General features: G+C 56.1%; 2 protein-coding genes across 2 annotated transcripts; one reads left to right on the top strand and one right to left on the bottom strand.

The window, feature by feature from the left end:
• Positions 1–626: 626 nt before the first annotated feature.
• Positions 627–3,842, bottom strand: MYOC (myocilin). Its single transcript, XM_035333276.1, has 3 exons — positions 2,868–3,842; positions 2,152–2,271; positions 627–1,974 (listed from the first exon to the last, which is right to left on the bottom strand). Exons 1-3 carry the CDS (start codon positions 3,358–3,360, stop codon positions 1,190–1,192), a joined length of 1,398 nt encoding a protein of 465 aa, XP_035189167.1. The 5' UTR covers positions 3,361–3,842; the 3' UTR covers positions 627–1,189.
• A 400-nt stretch (positions 3,843–4,242) lies between these two features.
• VAMP4 (vesicle associated membrane protein 4) lies at positions 4,243–16,134 on the top strand. Its single transcript, XM_035333278.1, has 8 exons — positions 4,243–4,356; positions 4,389–4,466; positions 5,306–5,352; positions 5,699–5,749; positions 13,007–13,107; positions 13,932–14,011; positions 14,578–14,629; positions 15,478–16,134. The coding sequence occupies exons 1-8, from the start codon at positions 4,324–4,326 to the stop codon at positions 15,504–15,506; spliced, it is 471 nt and encodes a 156-aa protein (XP_035189169.1). The 5' UTR covers positions 4,243–4,323; the 3' UTR covers positions 15,507–16,134.
• The last annotated feature ends 1,894 nt before the right edge of the window (positions 16,135–18,028 follow it).

Here is an 18,028-nt window from a genome sequence, read left to right as displayed (position 1 = left end):
TCTGCCATGTCCCAGGCCTGCGGTGAGGGAGACAGGGGCTCTGAGCCTCCAGGCACTCGGGGCCCACCCGCAGCCCCCCTCCCCATTCCCCAGCCCACAGGCAGTCAACACAGATACCCGGTGATGGGTTGTGCCCCATCCTGTGTCCCCCTGCCAGCTGGGGCAGAGCCCCCCGCCCCATCCCAACGTTTTGGCAGGACCCCAGCCCCCTAGCCCCCCAAACTCACTGGCCCTGGGGGAATAGGGCGCTGCCTGCTGTTGGGGCCTGTGCTGCCTTCGCGCCCGGGGCATCCCCTTGTCCCCTGCCCTTCTAGAACAGGGCCGTGCTCTAGGCCCCCACCCTGCTGCTGGTGGGGGGGGGCAGCAGGTGACCGGCACTGCTCAGTGAGGACCGGTGTCAGAGGGGGCCGGGAGCCCACCCCGCACTGATGGGGGCGAGCACCCCTTCGGTCCCTGCCTCCCTTTCTGACTGCAGGACCTGCTGGGTGCCCATCCCCGTGGCCTCCCAGCTCCAAGCGGTGCCATCCCCTCGGTGAGCAGCCACAAATCCCAGCGCTGTGGCAGCAAAAGAACTGCCTTGTACCCCACCTTGGCCAGCCCGACACAAACCTGCCCCCCGCAGCCCCTTTTAATCTTTTTAATCAAGCAAATCTCCAGGGTTTACCGCTGAAACTTAGACATTTGTTCTGAGTTAATGTTGCGATGTTTATTGGAGCATCCCCGCCTGGGCGGGGGGGGAACAAGCCTCCTACAGCCTTTCTACAATAAATATTTAAAACCGCAGGTTCTGGAAGCAGCATGGGAGAGCTGCTGGCGAGGTGAGGCCAGCTGCAGGCAGAGGCAGCGTGGAGGCTCCCAGGCTCTGGAGGGGGGACGCAAGCGGAGATGCCCCCAGCTGGAGATGCCACCTCGCCAGTCCTGCTCTTGCACTGGCCTCCCGCAGTGGGATGCATTTCGCTGGCTCGGCTGAGCTCTGGAGAAGCACTTCAATTCTCTTCGCTGCCTTGGAGTACAACAGGATTTCACAGGAGGCATCAGCAGAGGCGTTCGTGGCCATGCCATGGGACGGTTGGGCAGAGTGGGGTCCCCACCGTCACCCGGGGCCAAAGCGGGCACCGAGGGGGCCAAGCGGGCTCGTTCCCAGACGGGATCGACCGCAGCGCATCCTCCTGATGTCCCCGGTCAGCGCTCACGCGTGGGAGAGGCGGATGGGGTAGGCGACCATGTTGTAGCTGTCCCAGGCGAAGAGCTGGCGCTCCGCCGGGTTGTAGTCCACCATGCTGAGGTACTGGAAGCGGTTCTCGAAGGGGATGCTGAGGGTCCGGCTGGTGCTGGTGGCCGTGTCGTAGGCGAAGTTGACGGTGGCATTGGGCGCCGAGTAGCTGCTGACGGTGTAGAGGGTGCCGCAGATGACGAAGGAGTTGGCCACCGACTGCTTGCGGATGTTGGTCTCCCAGGTGCGCCGGATCTCCAGTGTCTCGGGGTCCAGCTTGGAGAGGACGATCGCCCCCTTGGCCTTATCGGTGCTGTATACCACCCACAGCCCCGTCTCGTCCACCGCCAGGTCGATGTCGGTGTAGCCGCCCCAGGAGTAGGGGTACTGCCCGTGGTAGCCGGCACCGGGCAGCTCCCTCTCGGCAGAGATGGCCTCAGCCCGCAGGTCGTAGCGGGCCAGGGCGCGGGAACGGCGCGGCTGGAAGAAGAGCCCGCCGCGGTACACCACGGCCCCGGTGCTCTCCAGGGGCCGGGGCAGGACGTGCACCTTGGCGGGGTAGCCCCGGGCCAGCTGATCGGCCGCCTCGTACTGGAAGAGCTGGCGAACCTCCGTGCCCACCGTGTCCACGCGCCACGTGGTCTCCCGCGTGAAGGGGGCCACGGGCTCAGGGTCCTTCATCCACACCCCGTACTTGCCGGCGATGGAGTCCGCCCGGCCCAGCACCACCGGCTCCCCGACCCACGCCAGCTCACCACAGTCTGCGGGGACAGCAGGGACAGAGGCGTTAGTACCGGGGGTGGGAGGGCAGAGCACGGAGGACATGAGGGGATCCATGCATCCCACGGGGCTCCCGACCTCTCCCTTCAGACCCAATTATCCCAAATTCTCCGGTGACTTCCCCCCCGCTGCCCCCAGCCCAGCCCCGGTGGCAGTACCTGAGTCCTCAGCTCGCGGGCGGCCGAGCGCCGTCTCCTCCAGCAGCCGGGACGCGGGGAGCTCCGTCCTCTCTGACTTCAGCTCCTGGTAGCCGAGGGGCTCCGGCTCCCACCTGGGGGCTGCGGGGGGGGGGGCAGGCAGCGGTGTGAGCCCTGGTGCGGAGCCATCGCCCCCCGAAATGCCCCAAAATGCAGAATCCTGGTGCCTCGTGCTGGGGCTTATCAGTGAGCCAGGGATGGGGGACGCTGCTGACTCCACTCCCCCCTCCCCCCGGGTTTAATGTTCCACAGAGGGAAACTGGGGGTCCCCCCGGACTTGTGTGGTCCCCCCATGCTGATGTGGTGAGGAGAGCTGGCTCTGGTGGCTACAAACAGCCCAGGTTTGGGGATGGGGGGGGATCTGGGGATGGGGGTGGGAAGGGGATTTGGGGACAGGAAGAGGATTTGGGGATGGGGATTTGGGGATGGGGAGGGGATTTGGGGGGGTCTCCCAGGTAGCTGCACCCTCCCAGCGGGGCTGAGCCCCACAGTGAGTGTGCACGGTGCAGGGGGGTCCAGGAGCACGGCAGATGCTCCAGATGGGGGCACGGGCTGCAGGGTGGGGTGTGGGGGGGGGAAGGGACCTGACCAGCACCTGGGGGGGATGCCGGGGTGAGAATTTGGGGTGGGAGGGGATGGGACAAGATGCCTGGGGGGGTCTCGTCCCCAGCACTTACCTTTGCTGGAGGCGCGCAGGGTGTCACGACTGGGAACCCCCCCGCTGGGGGGGCAGCGTGCGGCCCTGAGCTGGGCGATCTCCTGGGTGCTGCTCTCCAGCCTCCTGCTCAGCTCCTCTTTCTCCCTCTCCAGCCTCCTCTTGTCCTCCTCCAGCCTCTCCTTGTCCCGCAGCAGCTCCTCACAGCCCCCCGCAGCCGCCCGCTGGGGACCCCGCGTCCAGGCGCCCCCCACCTCTGCTCCCCGCGGCCCCGAGCCCCCGAAGCTCCCCAGGCCCTCCAGGCGGCTCAGGCGGGCGGTCAGGGCGGCCAGCTCGGCTCGCAGCTGGGACACGCCGCCGGCCTCGGGGCAGCTGGCCTCGCCGGGGCTGGCCACCGTGAAGGTGTAGGTGCAGCGCCCGCCGGCATCGTCGGCACGCTGGAAAAGGGCCGTGTCCCCCGGGGCACCCAGGGCCAGCCCCCCCCCGAGCAGCAGCGTCAGCCAGGCACCCAGCATGGTCCCGTCCCGCTCGCTCGCCCCGTGCGCCGCCCGCTTTTATATAGGGCCGTGGGGACGGGGGCGAGGGAAGCTTCCAGATCCCCGCGGTTCCCCCCCGCCCCGGGTGCTGGCGAGGCTCCGGCGGCGTGCGGTGGCCGAGGCCAAAATATTTGCGCTGGCGGCCGCGTGCCAGGGGCTGCCGCGAGGCCGGGGGGCGGAGGCGGCGGGACCCCCGCGGCACCGGCGTGATCCCAAAGGGGGAACGGGCCGGGGGGTGCGGGCAGCCACGGCCCCCCCGGGGCCTGCGGAGTGTGCCAGGTCCCGGGGAGCGGGCGGGGGGTGGGAAACAAACCCTCCTGTGTTGTGGTGGCTCGCGCTAATGATGGAGTTTATTGGGCTTGTGCCGCGGCCAGGAATGGGGGGGGGGCGTGTGGAAGTGACAGATGGAGGGTTGTACAAGGGCAGCAGGCAGGAGAAGGGGAAAGGGGAGAAAATAAAAACGGGGGGAAAAAAGGGGGGAAGAGAGGAAATTAAATTTAAAAAGGAAAATAAGAAGAAGAAAATAAAAAGTGAAAATATAAAAAAGACAAAAAAAAAGAAAAAAGTAAAAAGGGAGAAGAGTAAAAAGGGAGAAGAGAAAAAAGGGAGAAGAGAAAAAAGGGAGAAGAGAAATAAAAGTAAAAAGGAGAAAAAAAAATAAAAAAAGGGAAAAAATAAAAAAAAAAAAAGAAAAAAAAAAAAAAAGAAAAAAGAAAAGAGGAAAAAAAGGAACCAAGGAAGGAGGCAGCGACCGGCGGCCTCTCCCGGGGCTTTCCCCGCGGCTGCGGGCGGTGGAAATTTCCCCCTCCTCTGGCCCCGCCCCCACCCTCCTTAGCCACGCCCACTCCCGACCCCGACCACGCCCCCACCTTGGCCCCGCCCCCCGCCCGGCCCCGCCCCGCGCTGTCCGTAGGGGCGCCGCGCCGATCGCCGAGCCGCTCGATGGGGCGGCCATTTGCCGGGCGGGCCCGCAGCGCGCTGAGCGGCGGGGCCGCGCTGCCCCCCGGCGGCAGGGAGCCATGCCCCCCAAGTTCAAGCGGCACCTGCACGACGACGAGGTCACGGGCTCGGTGAAGAGCGAGCGGGTGAGCGGGGTCGGGGGGTGGGGGGCATCCCGGTGGGTGTGTGGCAGGGAGAGGGGGGCCCCCTCGGCCCGCCCCGTCCCGCGGGGGTGCCGCCGGGAGACCCGTGCTGGGGGCCGAGCCTTCAGCGGAGCTCCCGGCCCCTCAGCTCCCGGCCCGCCCGCAGCCATCGCCTCGGGCTGCGGGGCGGAAGGGCTGACCCGCAGGGGCGGTGCATGGGGAGCAGCTCGGGGTCTGTGTGGTGTATGGGGGCCGCGGGGCTTCGTGTCGTCGCCCCTGCGCCCGCTGTCCCCAGAAGCGGCGCCCTGCAGATCAGCGGTGCGCCTGGCTTGCCGTGCGCCTGGGGTGCTCCAGGTGGCTGCGGGAGATGCTGAGGTTGGTGAGACCGAGGACAGATCATCCTGCGGGTCCGTGCAGGTCACCCCCCAAGCTGGGACGGCTTTCCTGGCCCGAGCAGGGGTTCTGCCTGCGCTAGCTGTTTCTGTGTCACAGGATGTCCTACTGATGTTTCTTAGGGTCTGCACCTGCCTGGGCAACCAGCAGTGGCTACAAATTGTTTGGCTCGGTGGCAGTGATGTGAGTGCTGTCCCAAGCCAGAGCTGTGGAGCTGGGCATCAGGCTGTGCCCTGAGGGCTCTCAGACACCTCCTGGGTGCTGGTAACAGCACAGGGACATCCAGCTCTGCCCCTGGCCACGAGGGGAGAGAAACGGTGCCACCCTAGCGCCTGGGAAGGACCGCTGACCCCCAAACCTGCGGGCAGAGGGTGCTGATGGTGTCCTGGAAATGTGTGTGCGAAGCGTTGGGTGCTTATTGACGATGGTTTCATTTCCGTTGTTTGCAGAGGAACCTTTTGGAAGAAGATTCGGATGAAGAGGAAGACTTTTTCTTGTGAGTTTCTGAATGGACACCATAATGCTTTGAGACTAGAGGTGTTGAACACCAAGAGCTGCTCCCTTCCAGATGGGGGGGGGCTTGCTGCGATCAAAACCTTTGATTCCTTTGAGGTGATCTCCCAGAGCCTTATCATCAAGCGTTAATTAGGACTTAATAGGTGTCACCTGTGTAAAACTGGGGGTGCCACACATACTGCGTGACATAGGAGGGGCTGATGGGAGGCATGAGGACAGGACTTCCTCCGCAAGGCACTGATTCTCTCGTGTATATCTCAAGCCTTTGGTTTAATGATATGTTTTCGTTGTATCTTTCAGCGTTATTGCTCTCTTTTCTACTGCAGGAGGGGGCCTTCCGGACCAAGATTTGGACCCCGAAATGACAAGATCAGGCAGTGAGTTCCTGTTCCTCTGTGTCATTCAGACAACGTTTGGTTCTGGCAGTACAAGCCCCTGCTGCTCTGTTAGCGGAGTATTTCTCCTTGATCCTGAATAGGAACGTGACTTGTGCTTTGCTTCTTCTGATCGTAATTTCCCACCCTACCTGCCCATAGCTAAGGATAATCTCAATTTTGATTCCAGTTACCGATGACTTGCCTCTTAACAGAGGTGAAGGGGTTAGATTGTATCACAGCATCAAAAGGAGTTTCCAAACGCTTGCTGTATTCTGGTGAAAACCTGTTCCATACTTCTTTTTTTTGTTCGTTTGAGGGTTTTTTTCAGCATTAACCCTGAATTTTAACCTTATCTAGCAGATTCTTGCTCTGTTGCTTTTCTTTCCTTCATCCTGTAACTTGCTTCTCAGTGTTTCAAGAAAGCAGGTGGTCAGGAACGCTCAGGGACCGTTTATTTCAGGCAGCTGCTGGCCTTCTGGTCTCCTCCTCAGGTGAAAACCTGGCAGAGGTGACCCGGGGATGAGCAGTGACTCAGGGAGGTCTGAGCAGCAGGACAAACAGGAAGCCATTACAGCGGGAGGAGGATTATGGACTGTAACAGTGCAAGAAGGAAGGAGGGAGTGCTGACTCCTCTGAGCGAGTCATTTCCTGGATGATGCTCGTTCCGTGCCCCAGTTTGCCCTGCCCCTAGCTACTGGGGATGCGATGGGCCCGCTTGATGGGGCGGGGGGGCTTGTTCACAGACCCCTGGTTCTCGTGGTGCTGTTTCCTTCTCTGGCCTCCGCAGAGCCAGAACAGAAATCTGGGCAGAGGCTGATGGCCAGGCGCTAAACCGACTGGGTTGTTTTGTGAGCAGCCTCAGAATGGCTCCTCGTTAGGGTTTTATTTTTTTTTTTTCATGCCAGGAAGAAGCCAGTGCAGTGCTGGGATGACTCACTGGGAGCTCGTGTAAATTAGGTTCTTCAAGATAAGACATAATTAGGGAGAGTTCTGAGTTTTACAAGTCCACAGTGAAGTGGCATAATAATGGAGCTCAGAGGTTTGTGGGTTTGAGTTTGAATACCTGACCGAAGGAGAAGAGTGGATCACTTCAGTCCAGAAGGCGAAGTTATTTGGGTCTAAGCAACTCGGTTTGGGAGGTTTGTTAGCACAAACATGTGGGTAGGGTTTTTTGTTGTTGTTTTCTTGACATGGAAATCAGCAGCTATAAAATTCATCTTGGCTCCCTCTGTTTATATCCTCTGCCCCTACGGTTCATTCACGGTCACTGGAGAGCAGTAGGACTGAGATGGCACGATGTGTTTAGGATCCTCTACCTTCTTTGACTTTGTTTAACCTTCTCCGAGGTGCCCTTCAGCGAGGCCTTTGATACTGCAAGCTGTGCTTTACAGTGTGGGTGATGGAGCGCTGGCACAGGTGGTCCTGAGATCCTGTGGAGTCTCCCTCCTTGAAGGTTTTCAGAAGCCACCTGGATGTGGTCCTTGGCAGCCCGCTCCGATTGTGCGAGTGGGGTCCCACCTCGATGAAAAGGTGTAGAAGGGGGTTAATGTCTGCCCCGCCGTCCTCTTCTGCCAGAAAGGGTTTGCAGAGCGTCCTGTGTCTTGCCTGAGTGGAGTAAATGGGAGCTCTTCTCTTCCAGCTGCCTTGGCCGGGCAGAAGGGCTGTGGGAGTTTTCAGGAGGCAGGGAAGAGTGCGTTTCCAGGAGGTGGAGGACAGCGCTGCAGCTGTGAAGGGGAAGAAAAATGAAAGAAGAACTTTGTTGTGACTTCAGTCACGATGAAGTGACCGGGCATCAGTCACTTCACAACGTGTCCAAGGCTTCTCTGTAGCCAGAGACCGGTTCTCTGGTGGACCTGGTATGGGATGTGTCCCTCAGGATAGGAAGTGACTACATTTCTCTAGGCTCTAGTATCTAGAGTGTCTGTTACAGAACTGTATCTGTTGTCTGCTCTCATCAGAGCTGATTGCTTTATTTAATAAGCACCTGCAGCGTGCCACAGTTGCTTCTTGTTGTGTGGTTTGTTATTCTGATAAAGCCAGCCCCTGTGCCGGACGGGTTGATGCCTGGTGTCATAATGCTGCAGTTTGTTCTTGTTTCAGTGGAGGAGGAAAAGGAGAGTTGGGTTGCTGCTGAAACACTATAAGGAAAAGACATTTTAAGGAGGAATTCGAGCATCTGGAGAACTGGGACGTAGCTGGAGAGGCTGGAGCTGTACAGGGCTGGAGAAAATGAGGTGTGAAGACAGGCATAAATGGGAATGGGATGGAGGACTGGGCAGAGGAAAAAGTAACAGGATTATGGGAGCAAAGGTGCGGAACATCTCGAATGTGAGGGGCAAGACTGGAAACTTGTCCTGGCTGTCCTTGGCAGCGAGCAGACTTGGGTCAGGGTGGAGAGTTTGGCAGCAGAGCCCCTCGATGCTGGCTCAGCTGCAGAAGGACAGAAGGGGAACACTGCAAACCTCGCAGGGGAAGGAGACAAGTTAGAGCCAGTAGTAGTAGTGTGACAGTGCCCCTGTGCTGTATTTTCCCCTCCTGTGTCTGGAAGCTTGGGCTCTGTTGTCCCAGCAGCTGCTTGGTTGGGTTGGAGGCTCCCCTGGTAACTTGGTGGCTGCTGTGGTCCCTCAGGCTCTCTCTGAAACCACCTCAGCTCACGTACTGCTGATGTTCCTGCTCTCAGGTGGATGTGCCAGTGGATTAAGGCTGCTGCTCGTGCTGGGGATGAGGCTCAGCACGCTGCTGTGCTTCACCAGGAGCCGGATCCTGGTCCCTGTGATCTCCCCGTTGTGCTGCCAGTCTGTCTGGCTGCAGATCCCATGTTGTTTCCTGAGGAGGGGGAGAGCAGGAATGTCTCAAAGGCAAGAGTTGGCAGGAGCTTCCCAGGGCCTGGCTGCTCATCACAGGTGGATGGATGTGCAGGGGGCCCCGTCCTCAGTCCAGGCTTTCACTTGAAGGTGACATGAGACCATGTTGTCGTTTTTCATTGCTGGGTATAATCCTTCCAAGGACAGAGGCTTCAGGGATGCATAAGCCACTTTGTTCTTCGCAGCTGTGTTGAAGAAACAACTTGAAAACAGCGATTTGTGGCACAGTTCAGTGCTGATAGCCCCTTGTTGAGTACAGCAGAGGTCTGTCGGGCAGCCGTGCCTCGTGCTTGAGGGCTGCTCCCGCTGCTTTGCTGGCCTCCTGCCTCTGCAGTGTCTGCGCAGCTTGGCTCTAGGTCCTGTTGCCTTTTCCCCTTGGTTACTGCCACAATAAGGGGTGTTTGGGCATGGTTTGCCCTGGAATACACTGTGCTATTAATATCCCTGCATCAACTTGGGATGGAAAATAGGAGTGTGTCATGCTGGCTGCAAACAGACACCGGAGAGACAACAAGGAGCCTTGAGCAGCCTGTCCCATGGGCTGTGCGTGGCCTGTTTACGACGTCTGAAGAATGCTGGACTGTCGGTCCAGCATTGTGATCGGCCTAGAGACTTTGAGTTTTTCAATAGCTAGCCCAGGATGGCCAAAAGGGCAAGGCTTCTTTCTCCCACTCTAGGACAGGCAAAGCAAAAAGAAGCAGAGCCCAAACCCAGTGAAGCACTGGTGGATCTCTTGCTGCCTTGACTGGATGCACTTGCCACCCTTGTTAAAAGCATCTTGTTCGCAGTCATTAGCGGGAAGAAGGGTCACGGGAGATAGTCTGTGCTGTTGTATTGCTCGTTTTCCTGGCAGGTATTTCTTCTACGTTATTTCTCTTGGAAATCTGGCAGGCATGCAATACATGAGATGTATGTGTCGAAAGCCAGCAGCTCCCAAACAGGAAACGTGCTTCGTGTATTAGTGGATTCGCTTTCCCTTGCCAAGGAAAACACGAAGACGTTTTCTGCTCGATGTGACTTGAGTTTCCAACTTCAAGCATGCCAAACTAATGGGAATTGTTGAATTTGCTGTGGAACTGCGTGGCTAGTGCATAGGTTGTGCATCTTTCAGCCCCTTCCTGGGGAGGCATCTTGTGTAGCAGTGACAGGTGGGAGAGAGCAGAGAGCAAGGGCTGGCTGCTTGCGGTTAAGGCACCGTGTGGGGCCCTGGAGAGCAAAGTTTGATCCCCTGCCTCGATCTCTTCCTCCCTGCTTTTTCTGGGGTTCTCGCTCGCATCAGATAGCGAATGGTATCAGGGTGCTCATGCGTCTGCTTTGCAAGGAAGTAAAATTTCTAAACACCTATGAGAGCTTAGGCTTGATTGCTGTCTCTCCACTTCCCATCTGTGAAACGTCTCATTTCTGGTAGCGGGGGCTGGCTAGCTGCATAACCAGGCTATGGATAGGCAGCGAAGGCACGCAGCACTTTTCTAGCACCTCAGGTGAAAAGAGGTGGGATGCTGGGATGCATACTGGGAGGCAGGAGCCTGAGCTCCATCCTCTGCTCCAATAAAGCAGAGCAGCTTTAAGTCACAGCCCTGTCCCTGTTCCCCTGTAACACTTTGGGGTGCCCTGGGGCTGCAGCAGCACCTCTGTTGCACTGTGCTGGCCGGGGACACGGGCAGCACTGCACTGCACGCTCCCATGTGCATTGTACCCTGGCATGCTCCCCCTTGTAGCTGTAACCAAAATAGCTCGGTTACAAATCTGTTGTGGGAGGAAATCTCCTTATTTTGAAACCGGTAATGTTTTTAGAAACACATACTGAAAATGTGTTCTCCTGCCTGTGAAACTGATGTGAAGTCCTTAGAGCTTCTGCCAGGCTGGCTTGTTTGGGATAGCAGATGTTGCTGCTTTTCCGCTCTCACCCCGAGCTGTAGCAGGGTCGCTTGCAGCTCTGAGCTGGGACTTGGCCTCTCTGCCTTGGTAAAGAAATTCCCTCGCAAAGCATGCTTCCTTCCCACCTTGTCACCTGCTGCCCCTGAAAGGGTTGTGGGGATATGTGTGTCCTGCGTGGGGTGGACACCCTTGGGGGACAGGGTGACACGAGCTTCCTGTCCTCAGTGCCATCTTCTGTGCAGCTCTGCTGCTTGCTTCTTACCTTGCAAAATGAACAGTGGATCAAAATGGGCTCGTGGGTTTGGGGCAGGTTTCTGCTGAGAGATGTTGGGGGACTTTCTGTGCCTTATCCCCTCCAGATAGGAAACTCCTGGTGAGCAGCTGCCACCAGTGTGCAAGGCAGGGCTGCTGCCGCACTCCGTAGGCGGATGCAGAGATGCAGCACGGGGAAGGCAGGTTCCTTTCCTATGGCATCCTAAATGAAGTAAGGATTTGCATGTGCTGCTGGAGCCCGGCGTGTGCCGTACGAGGGCTGATGAGTCAGAAATTGGCTCCAGAGGGCTCGCCTGGCTGTTCTGCTCCAGAAGCTGCAGTGCAGCAGCGCTACAAAGCCTGACCTGAAATGCTCAGGTGGGAAGCCCCTTTGTGTTGCTGCGTTTCCAGCTTTTTCTAGAGCTTTAGGGGGAGAAAAAAGCCTTTTCTTGTAGTGCCTTTCCTTGCCTGTTTTTGGAAGGATAAGTAAGTGTGTGCTCTTCCATTGAAGCCACTATTGCTCGTTGCAGCTGCTCCTCGTGTGTGCATGTTGACACAAGCGTCTGCTCAGCAAGAGGCACCGAGCTGTCAGGGAGACAGGAGAATTAGGTCAGTGCGAACCAGAACTCAGTGTCTTTTAATTAAAGGCATAGTGGCCTCTAATTAGATAAAGCATCGGCTGAGGCTCAGGGATGGGGCCCTCTTCCTGGCTGTGCAGGGCCTCACTGTCCAGCTTTGGGCACGCTGCTCTGGGTCTCTTCTGCCCCTGTTTTCCCAGGTCATGGTGCAGGTTGTGCTGTCCTCTTCTTACCGGGTGCTCCGAGGTTAGATGCTGCATGACTGCTCTGCACGTGGTGGAGCTGGGTCTGGAGCTGCTGTAAAAAAACTATTTTGGCAAATAACGCCTTTGAATTTTCTGTCAAAGTGATGCCAGCGGGCAGGAGAAGGTTTTCAAAAGAGGAAGATGGATAATTGGATGGTTCAAAGAGGAATATGGAAATATGGGGAGTTGAAGAGCGTGGATGCAAATGGTGAGGTGGTGGCAGTCCTTCCCCCTGGGGACACCAGTGGTGCACTGCTAACAGCAGCTGTGTATGTCTAACAACACAGCTGCTGAAGTGGCCTATTCACACTGTGTATATGACAAATACGCATTTTGATATATTTTCATATGTTTGAAGTGCTTAGCTGTTTTTAAATCAATGCACGCTAAGAAGCTGAACGTAAGACTTCATGCAGAGCGAGTGGCCTGGAGCCGTTTCAGTTTCGTTGCCTTGTGTGCGGTGTTGCCTCCAAGACGTTGCTGTTGCCACTTACTTTCTGAGATCGGTATGTCTCAGACATACCCCATTGTCTCCCTAGGGGCCCAAGAAATTTCTAATTTCTATCTCCAGGAAAATAAAAGCGTATTTAGTTCCAAAATACAAACCAGCCCGTAGCAGTATTTTTCCACCAGGAGATTTTTTTTCTCTCTTACCAATGTGGCTTTTTTATGGAGTGAATAAATACATTTATAATAACCCTGCGGGTGTGATTTAGGCTACTGTTCACTGAAACGACTACCCACAGAGTTGCGTAACCTATGAGAAGATGGATTCTAATAAGTTAGTTCAGTTCATATCAGCAATTTCTTTCCTGTCTTCTCGAGGCCCCCGGCAGAGTGGATTTTCATTTTGCAGCTCGGTTCCCGGAGCGGGGGAGTGCACCTTGCTTTGCTTTCACTCCAAGTTATTTAACAAAGGCGCAGTGCTGGGTTCTGTGGAGTTTGGGAAGATAAGGAGGGATTTTTTCCCTCTTTGGTGTGAACTCCTCTACAGCAAAGGTGCCCGCCCACACCAGTCAGTGCCTTTTCCCCCTGCATTTGTGTGTGAAAGGCTTCCACCACCCCAGTCAGGAAGTACTGTGATGTCCTAGTGCTGCATTAAGGCTGTTCAGTTTAAATCCCCAGACAGATGCGTGTTTGTGATGGTGGTGCCTGCCCCTGACGGGAGGGTGCCCCGCTTCTGACTTTCCAGCATTCCCTTAGAGCCCCTTGCATTCCCTGCCCTACCTGGGATTCCCAGACACCCACCCCACATGACGCCATGCCTTTTTCTCAGGATCCCCTCAGCCCTCCTGCACTGTTGTCCCTTTGATTTTCTGCCACTGAGCTCACCCCATCGTCCTGGGCAGCTCGGAGCGAGGGTTGGTGCAGCAGCGTGCAGCTGGAGGTGCTTGCTTCCTGCCGCTCACGCTGGCTCGGCTTTGCTTTGCTCTGCTCTAGTGTCCAAAACCAGGTGGATGAAGTCATCGATGTCATGCAGGAGAACATCACCAAGGTGATTGAAAGAGGCGAGCGGCTGGACGACCTGCAGGATAAATCAGGTGCGATGCTACGTGCAGCTCTGCTGCCTGTCTGTCCTTTTCCTCACATCTCTTCCCCACTGCTGGGCCAGGCTCCCTGGTTTCATCTCAGAACCGGGTGCCTGGTGACAGACCTGGGCTTGTATCTGTTCTGCCTGACAGGGCTGTTTCCCAGCAGATCTAACTTTCTGCCTGCATCTTCCTCTTTCTACCTTCTGCTGCTGCTCTGCACAGCCCCAGCCCACGCTGACAGGTGTCCATAAGTCACCGGTCGGTCTCTCACCCTGTTGTGGTCACTCAGCAGCCTGGGGGTCTAACCACCCTGAGGAACTCCCTCCTCTGTCACTTCACCTGCTCCTTGGCCTCCTCCTGCAGCCAGCTGGTGCTCAGCCATCCTGGCTCCCCTGTGGGCTCAGCAGAGCCCAGCACACCATCACTGCAGTGATGTGGAGGCAGCCTTGTAAGAGATTTAGGCATGGATGTGCTGAGGCTTTCGTTGGGAGGCATTTGGATGCCGTGACCTAGTTGGTCCTTCACGCTGGTGTAGATTAGTCTGTCCCACGTTGGCCCTGAGCATTCAGCTGTCAGCTGTTTGCTGGCTTGCACAGTGAATTCTTGTCCTCAGAGGGCAGAGGCAGCACAAAGGGGGCTCAGTGGGCCTCCGGTGTGCGTGTGCTCTCTAGCGAGGGGTGTCGTGTTGGCGTCTGCTGTGGCTTGGGTGAATCATGCTGTGGTTGGTCTTCTCCCTTCTTGCCAAGTTCAATGCTTGAAGCGAAGTGGAGTTGCTGGGCTGAGCGGGTGCTCTATGTGCGCTGCTGAATCGCCTCTCTTCTCTCCTTCCACAGAAAGCTTATCGGACAATGCCACAGCTTTTAGCAACAGAGCCAAACAGCTCCGGAGGCAGATGTGGTGGCGAGGCTGCAAGGTGAGCGAGAGCTGGAATGGTTTTCTTCGTGCAGGTCCTCCAGCCCTGGGCCAAACGACAGGGTCACTGTGTGGTGGAAACACAAGGGAGCAATTTAAGCTAGAGGGAGTGCCTGCCCTATAGATTTGTTTATGGGTGTGAATGCTGCAGGCTGAGGGTCCTGGAGGCACCGCTGGAGGTGGTGCTGCTGACACAGGAGCCAGCTGGAGGCATCTCCTGTGCTCGCTCCCTGGAGAACCTGGGGTTCAGTCAGCCAGGCTGGATGCTCTCCCTGTAAGGTGCAGAAGGGTGTGAGATGCAGTGCTCTTGGCAAGACGGTTTGAAGCCATCCTCCCTCCTGAGCTGGCCCTGGTGGGGCCTCTCTTCTGTGAGGGATCACCTACACCTCTAGGTGAGGGGTGGTTGCCTCCCCTGGTAGGGGATGGAGAAGCCAAGAGATTTTTTTTTTAAAAAAAGATAAAACAACAAAAACAACAAACTGAAGCATTTTTCTAGCTGGGAAGATGCAGCAGCTAAGGAGCTACATAGGGTGCCACGTATAACACGCCTCTGTGCTCCTCTTGCAGATGAAGGCGATCATAGCGCTGGTGGTGGTTGTCCTCCTGCTCGTGATCATCAGTGAGTAGTTTTGGGTCACTCCAGCCATGTCTGGCGCTGAAATTCTTCACTCTGTGCAGCAGCCACAAGTGGTGTGTGTAGCCCACATGGTGCTTCTCTTCTGCAAGGCTTACCTGTGCATGCAGAGGAGCAGGCTCGAGCCAAGCCCCCCTGACTTGCCACAGAAAGCCAACGTTGCACTGACGGAGGATGGCTGGTAGGGGTGGATGGAAGGGTTTCACGCAGAGCAGTGTCCCCAGAGGCCTCCCCACAGATCAGCCACTCTGCAGTGGGTCTCCTTCCAGCAAACGTTCCCGAAGGAGCCGGGCTGCTTCCTTTTCAGCAAGCAGCTTTTCCTAGTGAGCAGGTAATAACAACCCGAGTGTGTTTCTTCTGGCAGGAGGAAGACTTGCTCCAGGGGTTCAAGCAGCCCAGCACAGTAGCACAGCTCTTCTGTGCTGGTGGGTCTGTTTGTTTGTTTTTTTTAATCAATGCTCTCTGGGGGCTGCTCTCTAACCGTTCTTTTGCTGCCCTTCAGCAAACCCCACACAGCCTGTTGCCTGTGACAGGTAGAAGCAGGAGAGGCAGGAGCTGGCAGCGGGGTCGAGCACTGGAGAGGGAGAGAGACTCGTGGAAAATCCCATCTGGTTTAATTCTGGAAAGCTGGAAGGAGACGAAGGTGGCAGGAAATTTTGTCTAGCATGTGTGCAGGCAGCAGATTGCATTGGCTTGAGCTTGGAAACACACTTTGCCTTGTGGCTGCTCGCTGTTTGTCACCACGGAGAGGAGGCTTGTCTTTCTGGTGCTGCTCGGCATCGCGTGTGAAGGTGCGTGGCTGAGAGCTCCTTTCTTTGTGTTTTCTTTTCCAGTACCCATAGTCCTGAAGTACCACACCTGACGGGGCAGCCGAGACGTTGATGGAGCTGGCTCTGGGATAACCAAACTGCTGTGTAACTTAAGTGAGATATCTGTATATAGCTTTGAAGTTGTTTTTCTCCAAGGAGGCGGTGGCGGCAAGTAGCCAGCTCTAACAGAGCACTGAGAACTGCCAAACGACCCTTTTTTTTGGTCGAGTACCTGGCTCCTGCTGACGTTCTTATAACCGAAGATTCAGTTCCCAAAACGCTCGTTTTGTGGCATGCTGGGTCTCTGCTTTGGAGCTGGCTACTTGCCGTTGCGGTTTATCTGTATATATGGTTGGGTTGTAATGATGCTTCCACTTGGAGCCGTTCACCGCTCCCTGCTGCGGAAGGCAGAGGGGACTCTGTCCTTTCCCCAGGGTGGAGGAGGTGGAAAACAGCAAAAGAGAAATGTACCACTAATTATGTTACAGGAAACTGACCCTTCGGTGCAGAACTGCAAGGGTGGTGTTTTTCTCATTTGCAAAAAGAAAAAAATAATTAGGTTTTACAATCCCGAAGACTTTATTTATGGTCCTGCCATGGGAATGCACAAGCTCGGTGTTTTCAGTATTGCTGCTTAAAGCTGTGACTAAAGACATTCCAGTAAACTTATTTTTGACTGTACATGTGAAGTTCCTGCATGTTCCTGCTCTGCACTGCTGGGAATCCCTAGGAAAGGTGTTTTTTTTTCTGTTTTCTTAACCAGAAGTGAGAAGCATGTAAAGCCCAGCTCCTTTAGCCCATGGATGCGAGACACAGCAGGAGGGTGGCAACCGGCCTTAAATCAGTCCAGGGTAAACCCCGAGCCCACTTCCCATTCAGAGCCCTTCACCTGGACATGGTGTGGTCCTGAGTGCCACCTCCTTTTGCTTCCTTGTGATCCGGTGCCTGGGGCTCGTACCTCAAGGCTGGGGAGCCTGGGGTGGTGTAGGGGCCTTGTGCTGGACAAAACAGGAGCAAGGCTCCCTGGTGGGTGGCACAGAGGTGTCTTGGCACAAGAGACACGAGTTTTCCCCTCTGGCTGGCTGCAGTCCTGGTCTCAGGCATCAGTGACATTTGTCTGCCCTTTATTTTTGCGACCCTTGTTCTTTCCAGCCCCAGGCCTGGGGCTTTCACTGAGGTGAGATCAGACTCTCCTGGTTTTTCTTTTGCTGTCTGCCTTCTGGTGAGAGCAGCATTGTCCTGCTTGGCCTGTGTCTGATGGAATTTCACATGGCGAGGTGGGAAATGGTGCCCCCAAGAACTCCCAGTGCTATCCCCCAGCCTCCTCGTGTGGACCTTGTGCACAATTTCCACCTGAGTGGTGGAGCTGCACCATGCAGAGAAGAGGATTAAAAGCGAGCACAGCAGGATGCGATTACAAGCTCCATTTGCTCTGCTGATATATAAATAGGGCTTTTCCCCTCCGTGGGGCTTGCTCATGCCAGGTGGCAATGAGAAAGCCAGGCTGGGATTTTCCTAACACGTAGCCACCTTTTAAGGCCCCGAAGGCAAAATCATGCACTCAGTGGAAGTAATAAAAATCACCTTGCCTGTGCCTCCAGCTACTCACCACCTGCAAAGGATTGAGAAGGCAGAGGAAGAGGGAGGGTGTCTGTCTTGGGGGGGGGGGGGGGGGGGTCTTCAGGGTGCCTTTTCCTGCCAGCTGGAAAATGAGTTAGCAGCCCTGTGAGTCTGTGTACGGGCTGTGCTGTGCCTGTTCCTGCTGCCTCAGAGCCTCGCCACCACCTCTGCCTTTCTCTCCCAGCCCCATCTTGTATCGCCTGTTGCCACCCACAGAAGGACCTTGATCTGCGACAGTGCTGGATCACAGGATCTCCCAGGATGTTGGGCTGCAAGTGTTTGTACCTGAGAGGCAGGGCAAAAAGCTGCCACAGTCCTCAGGACTCTCCTCTGGATTGCCAGGATTAGGTTTTGGGTTTGAGTCACTGAATGCCAGCGTTGTCCTGAGCACAGACAGTCTCGAGACCAGCTTTGGCTGGGGAACGGAACCAAGAGCTGTAGCAGTAAATCAATAGTCCTGGAAGTAATTTTTAACAGTAATACAATTAATTGAGCAAGATTTAGGGATTTTTTTTTAACGGCTGAAGATACCATTATGATAGCTGGTCTCAGGTATGTTACAGAGCAGGCCTCTATGTGTTCCTTAACAGTGCCTTGGTCTTTATAGTGCTGCCCTTGTAGTCCCACTGTGGACTGTGTAGGGAAGTGTAGTGACTGGGAGGGGCTGTCATTCCCAGCAGTGCTGGGGAGAAGCTGTCTGAGTGCTTTGGGGTTGGATTTCACTTAGATGTTATGAAGGAGATTTCACAACAAAAACAACTCCATCACCCGGGTGCAGGGTCTGTTTTACCCATTTCCTCCTTGATGACAGATCTCCTCCCTAGCTGCTGTTTTCCTCACGATCGCCTTTCACAGGGAATGGCATGCCAATTTGGCTGGCATTGTATGTTCCTCCTGCAGGCTGCTTCTTCCCAGGCTCACTGGTGTGAAGGAACCCTGGGGTCCCTGTGCCCAC

This window comes from Oxyura jamaicensis, chromosome 8 (genome assembly GCF_011077185.1).
Source record: "Oxyura jamaicensis isolate SHBP4307 breed ruddy duck chromosome 8, BPBGC_Ojam_1.0, whole genome shotgun sequence".
Classification (NCBI taxonomy): domain Eukaryota; kingdom Metazoa; phylum Chordata; class Aves; order Anseriformes; family Anatidae; genus Oxyura; species Oxyura jamaicensis.
This window is presented reverse-complemented; position numbering and strand designations above follow the sequence as displayed.